A 15,040-nucleotide genomic window follows, 5' to 3' on the forward strand; every position below is an offset into this window, starting at 1 on the left:
GTATGTCTGAAAGCTACGTACAGATTGCGGTGACTAATTTCCTGTGAAGGACAATAAAGTATCTATCCATCTATCATTAAGGAGTATAAGTCAAGATATCTGTGCCTTGGTAGCTTCCATTTTGACCATTTTTTTTTAATATGCCTCTTGTAAAACCCCCAATTATATGTTAGTGCAAAACTAGTTTGGCTAAAAAAGTGATTGACGATACTTAAAGCTGCAGTAGGTCATTTTTCTAAAAATATTTGTTGTCATATTTGTCAATCCAAAGGCCAAGGAACATTGTTGATCTCATTCCAAGATTGTCAAATACAGACGCTTTGGGACACTGGGAATGAGACTCAACGATTAACTTCTCTAACCCAAAGCGTCTTAAGATCTGTCTCGGCTCTGGTCGGTTGTATTTGTCAGGCCCGGTGGATTCTTGCTAATGGTATCAGGAGCACTAGAATTAACCAGAGGAACCAGATTTTTTTTTTTTACAGATAATCTGTCTCATGTACTACTGTCTGGATATAGTGAAAACCTCAGAAAATATGACTAAAAATTACCAACTTAATATGTAATTTCTATAAAAGTCCAGCATTGGCCCAATATAGTTGTTTCTCCTGCACAACTTCTAAACTGACTAAAATATATGAAAAACTAAGTGAGAACAACATGGGATTGGTGTGGATAGCAGCCAGTGAGGGGGCCGCAGGCTGACAGGAGGCTGTAAAGAAAGGCAGTAGACAGTACAGGAGGCCGGCTGTGACAGGGGATGGCAGGGTGGGTGTCACCAGGTACGATTCCCCCTGTCTCGGTGTATCTCAAGAGTTTCGCCTGGCTGATCAGGGACGACAGGACCGCTGCTCCCAACCTTCAGTCAGCTGTCACACGAGGTCACTGCAGAAGACAAAGTATGCGAGTCACACACTGTACAGGCCAGACACACATCGGCTACATGCGTCGGCATTCAGTAGTGGGCGCTTGTGCTGCATGTGAAGTTTGACACCCCGCCCGTTGATTTCAGCCCCAGGAACAGGCTGGCGTGGGCCGACAGGAAATGATGTGGTGCTGAATTTAATTTCTCTATAATTTCTATTATCTTGGCGGTCACGGGTTAACACTGGGGAGTGAAAATGGAGGAATAAAAACACAACAACTTGGATTAGAGAGGAAAAAAATGAGGGAGTTCAGAGGGTCGTATATCATTAAGCAATTGAGAAAGTTAATTAGGCAGCTCTGATAATTATTGCCATGGCAACCTGAGCGCACTCATGCAGATTTGATTAACGAGGTGCCATTTATCTGTACTGGCTAGACAGCAGGGCCTGCACAGAGCTTGAGAGACCCCTAAAGGTGGAAGCTATGTAATGTACCATTTATTCACAGCCACAGTGTACTCTTATATTTAATTGAATGCATACAAAATACTGATTGCAGCCTCCACTATCAGAGAAAAGGCAGATTATTCAAAACAATTTGCTGCATCACTTCTATTAGGGAGAAATCTGAAGTGAAACAAAGCTCTAGTTTTCTCTTTTCTCTCATTGTCTCATGCTAATGACACATAGTCTGAAAAGTGAGGCGGCTGAGAGGATTTCCCATTGAAATAAAGGCATTTCTATATCTATAAGAGACCGTCAGTGGCATATGGTATTGCAAAACAAACCTGGGTGTAAAGAAAGAGTGTGATTTACATGTGTGGAGTGAAGGAGACATGGGGGTATTTGTGGATTACAGTACACATGTTGCCCTCTGGTGGAAAAACAACACAATTTTAAGCTCACATGCATTGCTGCTGAAGTCTGTCTGGAGCCTTGTTTAGCAGCAGGCAGCATATTGTCAGGCTCAGAGACACTTTATTGTGTGGTCGGGGACAGTTATTAATGGCTGTAAAGAGAGCACGGCGCAGCAGTAATGCGAGAAATAAAGCAGTAAAAAAAACTGCATTCAAAAGGAAGAGTGGAGCCATTTCAAAAGCAATAGCTGTCACCAATCAGGACTCAATTCAAAAAGAAAGAACAGATAGGTGCTCAAAATCTTCAGAGAATATTTTCATCGACATGGGGAGAAAATGACACTTTTAGCATGTGCTAGAGACATGCTATCAAAATCACTTTGCTATAAAAAAAATCACTTAATTAGCACTCTCAAGGGTTTTTTTTTTTTTTTTTGCCATAGATGGGACCATTAGCAGCGTGCAGACAAAAAGTGAATACATGAAAGTAAAGTGAGCTCAGTGGGAGATTTCTCCAGGGACCTGCTAATCCTCCTCCACATCATTTCACACACATAGCCAAGTGAGAGGTATGGATTATAGTTTATTATACAAATATCAAGCGTAGATGAATTCTAATAACAGTCATATCAATTAAAGCCCTCTCACTCAAGTGTTTCATAAATATCTGACAATGGCACTTTGCTTAGAAAGTCACTGGTGTAAAAATAGAAAGAGAGAAAAATAACATTGATTTTACTGTCAAAAATACCGGTTTCTTTATTGAGTTCCTTTGAAGTCAATCTTCACCCACAGTTCGTAGCCCTGTCATAGTCTATTACAGGTATGTCTGCTACTCCTCTCGTGGCTTGTGACATTTTTCTTCCTATTTTTATGAGTAAATCAGCTGCTGACCAAATATAATTCACACAAAGAAGAATTCATACAGAAGGTGGGCAGGAAAAATATAAATGAGACAAAAAGGAACACGAGAGCTTTTAAGACTGCAGTTAAAGCTGACCTGTAGTAGAAGCCTCAAATGTCAGGTTAAAGCAGTCTTTAAAAAGCAGAAGAAAACTTGTAGTTGTTATAAAGTTGATGTAGTGTAAACTCAATTTGGAATTGTAAGTACATATTAAAGCTGCAACATTTGATATTTATATATAAACAAAGGCATAAATGATTATGTGTAATGTGAAAAGCGTTGAAAAATGAGAATTATCACCAAACTCTGCAGTTCTCCTCAACTGCACAAAGCTTTTTAGCCTCTTTTAAAGGTCCAGTGTGTTACATTTAGGAGGTTCTATTGTCATAGATGGAAAATAACTGAAAATAATAATTTTCATTAGTGTATAATTACATGAAAATAAGTATCATTGTGTTTTTGTTACCTTAGAATGAGCTGTTTTTATGTACTGACACTGCAGGTAGCCTTCTATGGGGTTGTCCTGTTGAGCCGCCATGTTTTTACAGTANAAACACTGGCTGTAGATAGGGCATTTTTTTGCAAGTTTTGAGGCTGTCCTCGTTTTTCCAACACACAGCCTGTTATCATTCCCAGGTCGTTGAATACAGTGTTCAGTTAGTTGCAATCTGCAATTTTACCACTAGATGCCACTACAAAAACACCCCCCCAAATGAAAATAGAGTGTGGGGATGCCAATGACAAAATATGGCTTTGTGAACCTTACTCAAATGTGTGAATTGAATTTGACTCTAAGTTACAATCATATGTACAAATGAATTATTCTTCACATAACTTTAACTTATTCTGAGCTCAATTTGCCTTTACCAGTCAGATGCTTGTGTGAATGTGAATGAAAAAGGTGTTTGCATGTGGAAGCAGACAGAGGATCTCAATCCGTAAATATTTTAACAACACATTCACATAATTCATAGCGAGTTGAAAATGAAAATAATCATAGCTTTTTCCACTACAACGACGGAGGGATTCAGCTGGTAGTCTGCCCAGACCACAACATCTTGAGAGTCAAAACACTTCAGCAGTAGATCAAATATGCAACATAAAGAGCGGAGAGCATAACACAGCAGAGGCCACACAAAAAGTCAGCACAGTTTCCAAATCTACCCTATTATTAAAAATATATTTAAACTCATCATTGACGTTTTCAAAGCCGCACAATCTGCTGGTTGTTGTTAAAAAAGTTATCCCACACCTCTTCTCTCCGAGGACGTTGGAAAACAAATCCACAGACAATTTCCCAATTAACAAACTCATTTGACTAATATATACTAATTTTACTCTAAAAACCTAATAAGTCTATGCTAAATACCAGTGTGTGGGTAGTGAATTGTTGATCTGCTACTGGATTCAGATCAGTGCAGTGTGTGATATTGATAGCGTATAGCTATGTGAAGCAGCTGGTGAAGGCTGTCAGTGGCAAAAACAAACACTTTTAGTGGATGCATAGGCTAACATTACATGGCAGCCCATTTCGTAGCTATTCTCCCACCTAACTCAGTGAATTAAGGGTTTGTTTTGAACCAAAGGGTTTTGGGGAGTATTATTTTTTATCTGTCCAATTTGAAGTGTGTTATCTGCTTGGTAAAATTACTATTTTTGTGTATGGATTCTGGTTAGCCATAGTGCCTGTTGTTTTGGTCTGAGATGCAGGTGCTCTAGTGCAGCATCTAGTGGCAAGTGACTTTTGCCTTTATAACCTTAAAAGTTGTGATCCTTAAGATTTCCTGTTTTATTTGGTGACACGTGGTTATGTTCTTACTTATATTTTACCCTATTACATGTCATTGCCATACATGAATGGGATTGTTTAACAATATAACAATATATTGTTTTCTATGCCTCTACAAGCTATTTGCTAGCTTATTAACATTAGCTACAGGGAAAATCAGACGTCGATGTTATCCAAAGCAATTGTGGATTCATCATGCTCTGACAAAAACTGAAGAATGCTGAAACCTTGGCACAATAAGTCAAGAGTGTGCTTCTAAATCAGACAGGCCTAAAAATAAGCCAGCAATAAAACAACAGATAAAATGTATAACCGATAACTGGATTACTGTAATTTAAAATTAATATGAAATGTATCAGCGATGACTGGATATATGATACGATATAATAAAATGTATAAATTAAATGAGCACTGAATGATTTTACGCTGTGGAGAGCTCAGATTATGTTTCCAACAGTGTGGAATTAAAATACAGCTGTCAGAAAGTTCTGTGCATCACCTGAGGGTCCTGAGGGTCCTCTATAGGGGCAGTGAAGGTGTGGGATTCCTTCCAGGTGAATTTCTTTTTGTGTGGTTCACTCAGAGGCTTTGCAGTGTGAGTTCCTGTTGCACTCACTGGCAAGCTTTGCGTCCGACTACAGCTGCCTCCAGGCCCAACGAGCCATGGCCTTCCATCTTGTTTAAGCAATGTAAAGGGTTACGCAGACAGTTTAGTCAGTTTTCTTTTTAATATTAGTTCATTTTGTGCATACAAATTTAAATCCTAAGGAAAATTTGAGAACAGCAACATGTGGTCAAAAAGGAAAATAAGATATTTTCGCCACATGAGATAGATTTAATGACCCAAATGTGCAAACTAAAAAAGGATTTGATTGCCTTAATAAAATCCTCAGGCCACGAAATGTTTCCTGAGGGCATTATCTAATTCAACAATTAATTAGACAATGCCCTAATGATTGAATGACACTGAGTGATATTAAATGACAACCAAGTCACTTATTTAGAAAGTGGAAACTAATGTTGCAGGCAATTTAGATCACTATGAAGCCAGAATGAACCCTGTGGTAGTGATCAAAAGCAATATCAGTACTCTCATTCTTCCACTTAATATGCCATCAGAATTATTTGAAAGATGTCATAAGCAAATTAACAGTCAATTTTGAATCATACAAAAGGCCAAATGTACACAATTTGTGATCCATGCATAAATGTTGATCTTTAGGTGGCGAAAATGCCATTTCATTCGAACATCCATTATGCAGACATTAGTTTTAAAGGTCCAGTGTGTAACATTCAGGAGAATCTATTGGTAGAAATGGAATATAATACTCATAGGCAAGGGTGTATTTATGAATATTTGCACATTTAGAAAATAGTTTTGAGGACTATATTGACATTTAAAGGAATAGTCTGCGATTTCCCCGAGATGCCCCTCTCTTCATTTTGTTTTGATTGCTTACTGTTTAATGACTTTTAACACATCTACCTATTAGAATTATATATTTTCCAGTAGTAACAAAAAGGGTCGTTTTAAATTTGAAAATTACACAGTCGCTACAGGCCTTTTAGAAATAGAGTCACCGAGCTGGCAACGCACTGAACGAGGGGGGATTTTTAGATTTTTTTTGTAGTTTCACAGCCATCAGTTTCTTGGTTGCAATCTGCAACTTTACCACTAGATGCACGGTTTCTTTTCCTGCAGCTTAAGATAAGTACCAGAATGTAATTTTGGCAACGATGTAAGATCATGTCCAATACAAGCGAGGGCACATCATATGGTTCATGATAATACCAGAATAAATCTTATTCTAAAGATAAAAATTGTCATATCACAATATTTGCTATTTTTTTAAGTTTAAGTGTTGTTGTATGTTGATGACAGCACATATGCCTGAAAGTGAAAGTGAGGTTTCTGCTGGCACTGCTGTGGAGTGTGCAGAGGAGCTATATCAAACACAGAGTAACCAACCACATTGACCACGAGACAAAAAGCATCAGAATCTTTCTGATTCAGCTCTGGTGACAGTGACTGATTGATCATCACATTGTACGCTTGCTTTGTGGTAATTAATCAGAGTCCAATGGCTCAATCAGTCATATTCAGGAGGCATCTGTCAGGAAGACAGTTTTGATAATCCGTTGGAACCCTAAAGCATTTATTATGTATATATCCCATATACATATATGCATGTATATTATTGTGATTTTAAGGCCATATCACCCAACCCCTATTTTAATTTTTTGGTAACACTGACTGTTTTTCAGATACAATAGTTGCCCATTTTTTTATTAATCAATAACATTGTGTTGAGATCCAAAAACACAAAATCATTTAACATTTTTGCCATAACTTATCTGGAAACATTTACTCTATTATGAATTTAAAGCTGCAGTAGGTAATTTTGTCTAATTTTTTTTTTGTCATATTTACTGAAACCTTCACTATATACTGAGGAGCCAGAGGAACCTGATTTTTTCACAGATTATCTCTTTCGTGTTCTACTGTCAGGATATCGTGAAAAATTCAGCAAATATGACAAAAAGTTATTTTTATAAAAATTACCTACTGCAGCTTTAAAAAGCTGACTGACATGATGTTTCTGTGTACCTGTATTGATTACTTCCTCTTCATTACTCAAGGACACATGAGAAGTCCTCTTCCCTCTCGGGCCTCTGGATGTCATTCCTGGTCAGGGTGGAGATGTTTTTGTTGACCTCGGTCAGGTTCTGTGCCCAGATCAGCACAAGACAGTCAAACATCTTATTGCACACGATTAGGAGGAATATATGAGCCAGAGAGCCTGGAATCACATTTGGATTCAGGAAAACAAACTGTTTGTTCTCAGTGGTCGCACTTCAGATTTTGTTTTCTGGGGCCATCTCTTTGTCTAAAATGAAAACCAGCACAAGCAATAAATTATAAATGCCCCTACAGCTGTCAATCTGCAGCTTTGTCAGATCCCAAGAAATACAGCTCTTCTTTCACAAATCTGGAGTTTGGAGCTGCTCACATTCAGGAAAGAAAAGGATCCCTCTTTGAATCCAGACTTTTTGAACACCCTGCTGAGAACCAACAGCGACAAACAAAGATTGAATCCATGCACGTCTATCTCCTCTTCAGGCAATCCCAGCAGGCCTTTCAGCTCTTCATCCTCTCCTGCCTTCAGTTCCCCTGGTGCGGTTCTGCCTTGGGTCTGGGTTTTTTTTTATGCAGACCTGTGTAAATGCCCTGAACAACACAGTGGAGTCTAATGGAGCCTGCTGGGGCTTGAGTGGTTCCAGGCGTATTCGTCCCAGGAAAGTGCCATTTGCTATACAAAGAACACCAGAGCCAAAGTTTTCATTCTTTTCTTTATTATGATTAGAAAACAGTGAGACATGGAAAAGAGACAAATAATAGAGATGACATTAAAAAAATGCCAGTATGACTGTTTCTACCTCTTTTGTTCTTGTGTGGTGTGGAAACGCTTAAAAAAAACACAATGCACCTATTCTGTGGAACTAGAAACATGTACACGCACATAAACAGAAGTTCAGAAACTAACGTTAAAAATCTCAGGTCTCACATCCTTGCCATTTTTAATGATTAATGGAAGAGGGAAATTAACTTACAAATGTAGGAATATTAAATACCCCATTAGGAGCAGCTCACAATGTCAACCAACACCCAAACTAGTGGCTAGAATAAATCTTCCAATCTGAATGATAATATCCCATATTAAAAATTAGCATTTTTAACAAGTGTGTCAATGACCAAGTGCATAATGTGTTCTCAGAAATGTACTGTCTCTCTTAACATAAAAACGGATTTAAATTTTTAAATTTGCTCTGCCAATAAAGAAAAACATAACATCCATTAATATAAATTTAACGAAAGCCCTGAGAGGCAAGTGAAAAAAAACATGTGGGGGATCCATTTTCTAAGTCTGATCTAAATTGTTTTCTCTCCTGTGTTTATGACGTAAAAACAGGTGGAAAAAAGGATTACCAGGATATTTATTTTCTGTTAAAACAGGCAACAACAAAAAAGGTGATTGTATTTTTTTGGGTCAGGATCATTTTTCTAAGTGTTTTCTGTTGTAATAATCATTTCAACAGTGGCCGAGAGGTGTTGAACCAACTGCAAAAGCCTCAACTTGAATGCAAAAGCAGGAAGTGAAGCAGTAGTAACAGTGGTTCTCAACTGTTTTTGGATCAGTATCCCCTATCCATAAAAAAGTGGGCTAAATGTCTTTCCTGAATATTAATGTTGATTATTATTCAGTTTAATTTTGGCATTCAATGACATGCTTTTCAATCATGTATTGTAAGCAAATAATAATATAAATAAATTATATATAAAATAAATAATACAAAACATAATAATAATAATGATAATAATCATGATAATAAACAGAAGGTGACTTTTAATTTTAAAAAGTTCTAATTAAAATACACTTCTAGCCAAAAGAAAGACTTGACAGTAATGTTAAATAACTTGCTACCACACAATATATGTTCATGTAGTGAATGTAGAAATTAAAACTCACCTGGAGCTTTCATTTCCTGTTCACATGCAAACAGACAAAACACAAATTAATTCATAATCACCAAGTATTTATAAAAAATGCTGCAAAGTGAGAAAACACAACCAAATACGTAATTATATACACAAATATTGTAATATTTAATGCTATTTTGTAAGTTATAACATTAACATGTGTAGATGTTGGTTCAGTGGGGATGCTGGATGAAGAGGAAATGTCATTGGGTCAGCGAGACTCATCATCCAGGGATCATACACGCCCATACCAAATTTCATAGAGTTCGGCCATCAGTTTTATGAAACACCTTGTTATGAACCAAAGTGCTGTCTAGGGGAATACTGACCTGACAGCCATGCTTCACAAAAGGTCAGAGGGTGACCAAAGTCATTAGAAGACATTCTCTGGGGACTGTGAAGACCATTACAAAGCAATCTCGCAGATCAAGAAATCTTGCAAATATGTTCATACCTGGTTCCAAACGGCCACACTCAAAGGAGGGGTGAAAATCTGCTATCATACCCGGCTGCTGGCTGCACCACATTGCCTTCCTAATCTCTCTCTCTTGTATCTACACGAAGAATCGTACAAATGGGAAAAAACACGCACACTTATGGACAGTTCGCCCTCGAAAGCATTCATGGTGTTGCACTCAGATGTAAAAATGATTGTAGTTGTAGTAGTTGTGTGAAACGACCTTACTTACAAAAATGACCCAACCCCTAAAGATTCCACTGTCAAAAGGGGGTTCTAAAGTGCTGTTAAGATGATCCAAGAAACACTTGGCTGGAAGCACAATGATGTATTTGTAATGCTAGTGGGGGGAAAAAACAGCACAACTGCACAACTGCAACAGATGGGAAATAGATTGAATCTGCAAATGGTTCAGATGAATTGTGAAAAGGGGTTACACTAACAAACTCTGGCTGCTGTGTAAATTGTTACTGCTGTTATTTGAGGTTCTTTTTTAAGTGAAGTGGCAGGTGGCTGCGTAGACTCATTTCATGCCACTGGGTTTTCTATATGAAAACAAACGACAGCACTTCCTGTTGGAAAGGTTATGGGCATGGACAGTTCAGAATTCATTTATCTTTAGTAAGTTGAGCAAATGCGCCACTTGCTGGAGAACTAATTAACACCCCTCAAAGGCAACAGGGGAACCAGGTTTAACGAGTAGGGTGTGGTGGTGTGCGTTTTTACCTATTAACCACACACACACACACCCTAATAAAGAAGATTAAAATGTCATCAGTCTCCACTGATCGACATCCACCAAGGTGGCACATCCACTCACCTGTTCGATTAGGGGACTGTAGTGGAGGGTATCCTACATTTGAAACCATTGTGTCCTCCAGAGTCCTTGACCCTGATCCTATGACACCCAACCACTCGCCAATGGGGCAGCCAGGTGGGTCATTGTGTCAAGTTGTCTACCGTGAAAGAGGTGTAACCAAAGTGCAGATGGACACATCAGATGTGCTCATGTACACAAAGTCTACACCATATCGGTGACAAGGATGGTAGTCCTTCCTGCCTTTCTTGATGGAACAGTGGACAGTAAGCCCTCCCCAGCCGCACAAAACAAGAGGCCTTTCCATGAAGCCTGGGGTAGCTCAGCACAGGCAGTCAGGCCTTGCTGCAGTGATATGCAATCATTTTTACTTGCATAACATCATTTCAGATTGCCCACGAGGAGACACACCCATTACCACACTGCTGCAGGTGGGAGTTAGGTGTCCTCAGCCCATAGAGCAGCTTTGCTTACCACACATAAATTAATATAAAAGAAGATATCTCTACAATGTATAACCGGTACAGTATTCAAAAGCCAGTTAAAAGGGTGTCCCATTTGATTGTTTTAGAAACAGGTCTGATAGAATTCTCTCTGAGCCAATCGATAACATAAGCTTACGAATGGTTTGACCTGTAATTGAACCCTGCAGTCATCTGTAAAGGAAAATTAATGGAGAATGATCCATAGCTGCCAATATTGTTTACTGATATCAATATTAAGGAAAGCATAGCATGTTTACAAGACATTTGTAGACACCAAGAATCACATTAGTCTTCATATAAAGTAGGCCTGCTGCCATAACTCACATGATGGGCTACTGTTGGGCTTCTAAGCTTGTATGTGCCCAATTCTGTTTACAGCTCATTTTTTATGACCTATATAGGCTCAGTTCTCCGGGGATACTAAACCAAACATACTGAGAAAATGAGCCATTATTAGGAAAACTACACGTAAACACACTCAGTTCCAGACTCTTGAAGCCATTGACAGCCTGTGTGTATCATGTCAACTGCAACACACTTGCATTAGATCAGCACTCCCAAGACAATAAGTTAGCATGTGATGGAAGAGAACCAACAGTTATTAAGACAGCTTCTTTATGGGGCTTCGTTTGCTATTCTCTGGGGTATTATCTCACAAACCACGCATTTAAATGTAGCTGTTGTAGTGTTTGTACTACTTTTTAACTGAAATTTAATCTACATGTTTGAGCTCATGAAACATGAAAATATAATTTTGGTCTTGCCTTGTTAGTGATAGAATTCAAACTTTAAATTAAATTCCACTAAACACATATTTGGTTTAGAATAACTTAAGTGATATTTTTGCAGTTTATTGAACAGAAACATTTCCCTTTTCAGAGAGAAAATGTTATTCATTTCCGAATTTTGGTAATAATAATAATAATAATAATAATAATAATATTACCAACATAGCGAACACACAAGTACTACAGACTAAGGGGCCCTCGGGAACCCAAGAATAAACTACTGTAAGAAACAACCAGCATAGCAAAAACTTAACTTATTTCTTATTAGTTATGTGATCAGTGTCAGTGAAAACCCAACAGAGATTATTATTTTAGGAAAGTTAGTTAATATGCAAATTGTGTAAAACCAAAATAGACAGAGCACATGAGGAAATCTGTGTCTGTCTCCTTCAAACTGACTTATAGAGTGCCCCCACCCCCTCATAGTGTGTGATACTTTAAATTAGGACCCATGGCACAAATTAACTCAAACATGAGCTCAATAAAATGTTCCATCTATTAAAAACTTTTTTTTTTGCTTTTGATTGGAATCCTGCAGGACCTAAATACATTAAAAGTACAAATTAAAAACAAAAAACATTGATATAAAGTCTACACGAACATGCTGACTGGAATATTAGAATAAAGCACCTGTGGGACAGGCCGAAGAGTATACCCTCTGGGGTCTGCAGGTACCCCAGTCGCTAGGATGAGGGTTTAACTAATGTAACAGGAGCTGCTGCTGTCTACCCAACATGCAAACTCCAGTCAAAAGGTTAGTTTGGCTTTGCCTTCACCCACATGTATCTTGTTTTCTGTCTTGAATTCTGGGAAACTGAGGACTGCACCAAGGCAGACACATTTGGACCGTAGTTCTAAAGGAAAAAACAGGCATGAAATACATTTTAAACTTCTCTTTATGTCCAACAATCATGACATATTTGCAGGGTACCCACAAATTTAGCACACAAATAAATTAGAAACAAAACATTATATAGAAATGATCAAACATAAGGAAGCCTGAGCAACACATCAGTGTAGTAATTCTTTACAGGCAACAAATGATACACTATAAACCCTGTAACAGGTTATCTATCTGTGTTCATTATACATGATTCAAGACAGACAGCAACCAGCTACAGTACGTCATTAATAAATAACTACATTTAACCAAAATAATTAGATTTATGTCACATTAAAATGTGGGTACATCCTGATCAGCTGTGATCCAGGACTGATGTCTTGATGTTTCACTGGCCTCCAGGCAGCCCGCTATTGATCTGGTGATTTGAAATGATGGTCGTCGATGGTGGTGAACACATGACCTTCATTTACCAGAAACACTAAGGAATCTCTGCACACACAAAGAAAAATATAGATAAATAATAAGTATACAGTATATGAAGTGATAGGCTACTAGCAATATCCAATCCCTCATCACCAAACATATGCTAAAATATTAGTATGGACTGGGCCTGTATAGTGGCTGCATCCACAGATTACATACAGTACAGTAGGTATAGTGAGGTTAGGACTGAAGTACCTGATGTCTTTTATACTCAGGTGGTCCAGCTGTATCTTCAGGTCACGTAAACTGATGCCAACATGGACAGAGAACCTCCTGATTACATGCAACACCTCACACAAGAATCATGAAAATTAACTTCCAGCCCTGTTCTGCCGTCACGTAGCATTTCACAGAGACAGGTTCAGTTTATATATTTTCGTCAACAGTGATGTGCCTTTCCAGAGTCAGCGCCATGGCTACCTCACTGTGGACGGTCTTGATTGTGAATTATTTTCTGCTGTTGAGTCTTCCAAATGCAGTAATTATATTGCAAAAAATACTTTATACTTATTTGTAGATTTTTATTAAATGAATTTGTAAATATTGTATAATATAAGTTGATAGTAGAGTTAGGTCCACAAAAGGAATATCTATTCCCCCCACTGTACTGTGAGTAACTGAGCAATTCTTTTTTTCGCATGCTTGCAGCAATGAGCTGCTGTAATTCAGTTTTTCATTTTAACATGAAAATGATCTCCAACAACAAATGTTCTTTGTTTCACCAAGGTTTCTGCAGCTTTCAACTCTTTTAAAGACCATTATGAATGCAATTTTTACATCTATACTGGCAAAAAATGTACAAAGGATATGAAGGAAATTCAGTATTGGTTCCATGTATTTAACCAGGTTTTGTGTTGCAGTTGTTGTGTGATCAACATTTTTTTCCCAAAAAACACTAGACTGAACTTTATACAGGTAACATTAACTTCATTACCCAATCAATTAGACCTGACCTAATTTAAGACTTGTCCAAATCCTATTTAAGGACATTTTAAGGCATATTATTCAGATTATTGGACATCCTGTTTATTGTTCTTATATTATTTTGTCAACAAATCTACCTGTGGGTACAAATAAAGTAACCTTGAGCTATTCTAACTCAAACTCCAACCTTCAGATTCAATTACAAGTTGGTAGTTTAGTGGTGTAGTTAGTAGGTTAGCTTTTTACTCTTTTTGCCTAAATATTGCTGCTGGAAAGCAGTGATGATGAAGTGATGAAAACATGTCTGCTTTGGGTGAAGTGACCATTTAAACCCACCAACCTGACCCTGGATGGTGGAAAGACTGTTTGGTAAGACGCCTTCAGGATGCCCACCACCACCGTGACTGAAGACTCTTCCAGACTGCGGGACAGCAGTGGGATTCATATTCACATCAAATGCCTGGAGAAACAATAACATACCATTTACAAAATATTACAAGCCTATAGTAGGAACATTCTGCACCTAAAGTGATTCAAACTCCAGCATGATGTACATTAACATGTCAACTTCTGAGTTTCAGTGGAGAATTTCTGTATCTTTAAAAAAAAAATCAGTACAAATCTGCAGTTAAATCACAGAATACTTTGTGCTCCCATACCTTTCCAAAAAGCTGCATATGGGCTTGTACCACTTCCAACATGTGGGATGTGATTTCATTCAGGTCCTTGATGCAACGGATATCCATTGCCAGCATTGACCTTTGACCCTAATGCAACATAAAGGATTGAGTCTCATACAGTATATTGTCACAAAAATCACCTTCAATGCTCACCATCTCTAAACTCTGTTTTACTTACATTGAAACTGCGTAGACTTCCAGTAACCTTCACATATGTTCCAGGGGAAACCAATGTCAGAGCGCAGTCCTGTGAGAAACAGAATTTGACACTGACTATTCACGGGTATCACAGTTTGCAGCGTTCATTTGTTTTCTCAAATTCTCTTGTAGTCGTGGACAGAGCCTGTTGATGCTACTGGCCTCTGTGTTAACCCACTGCTTCACGCTTAAAGGCGGACCAGTCATGTCATCCACAGAGTACTGGACGTTCGTCACGAAGGGCGCGAATCCTCTGACGATGCCCACTAAAGACACCTGCAGCGAGAGGAAGCACAAGCAAAGAAAACTCAGCACAAGACATTAAAGTTAAATAGACATTAAAATTATATTGAAGAACTTGGCACTGTATGTGTTGCTGCAAATAAACAAGGTTTTTTTTTTTTTTTT

General features: G+C 38.1%; 1 protein-coding gene across 1 annotated transcript in view; it reads right to left on the bottom strand.

Moving 5' to 3' along the window:
- Positions 1-12,381: 12,381 nt before the first annotated feature.
- LOC118342837 (replication protein A 32 kDa subunit-like) overlaps positions 12,382-15,040 on the bottom strand; it is a 4,627-nt gene continuing 1,968 nt past the window's right edge. The window contains exons 4-9 of the mRNA XM_035681500.1: positions 14,795-14,908; positions 14,613-14,681; positions 14,414-14,521; positions 14,095-14,214; positions 13,026-13,120; positions 12,382-12,836 (exon numbers count right to left, since the gene is read on the bottom strand). Coding sequence (XP_035537393.1) covers positions 12,755-12,836; positions 13,026-13,120; positions 14,095-14,214; positions 14,414-14,521; positions 14,613-14,681; positions 14,795-14,908 — 588 coding nt within the window. The 3' untranslated portion in view covers positions 12,382-12,754. The remainder of the gene's footprint in view (positions 12,837-13,025; positions 13,121-14,094; positions 14,215-14,413; positions 14,522-14,612; positions 14,682-14,794; positions 14,909-15,040) is intronic.

Source organism: Morone saxatilis, unplaced genomic scaffold, assembly GCF_004916995.1.
Source record: "Morone saxatilis isolate NCDOM2014 unplaced genomic scaffold, NCSU_SB_2.0 Contig9, whole genome shotgun sequence".
Taxonomy (NCBI): domain Eukaryota; kingdom Metazoa; phylum Chordata; class Actinopteri; family Moronidae; genus Morone; species Morone saxatilis.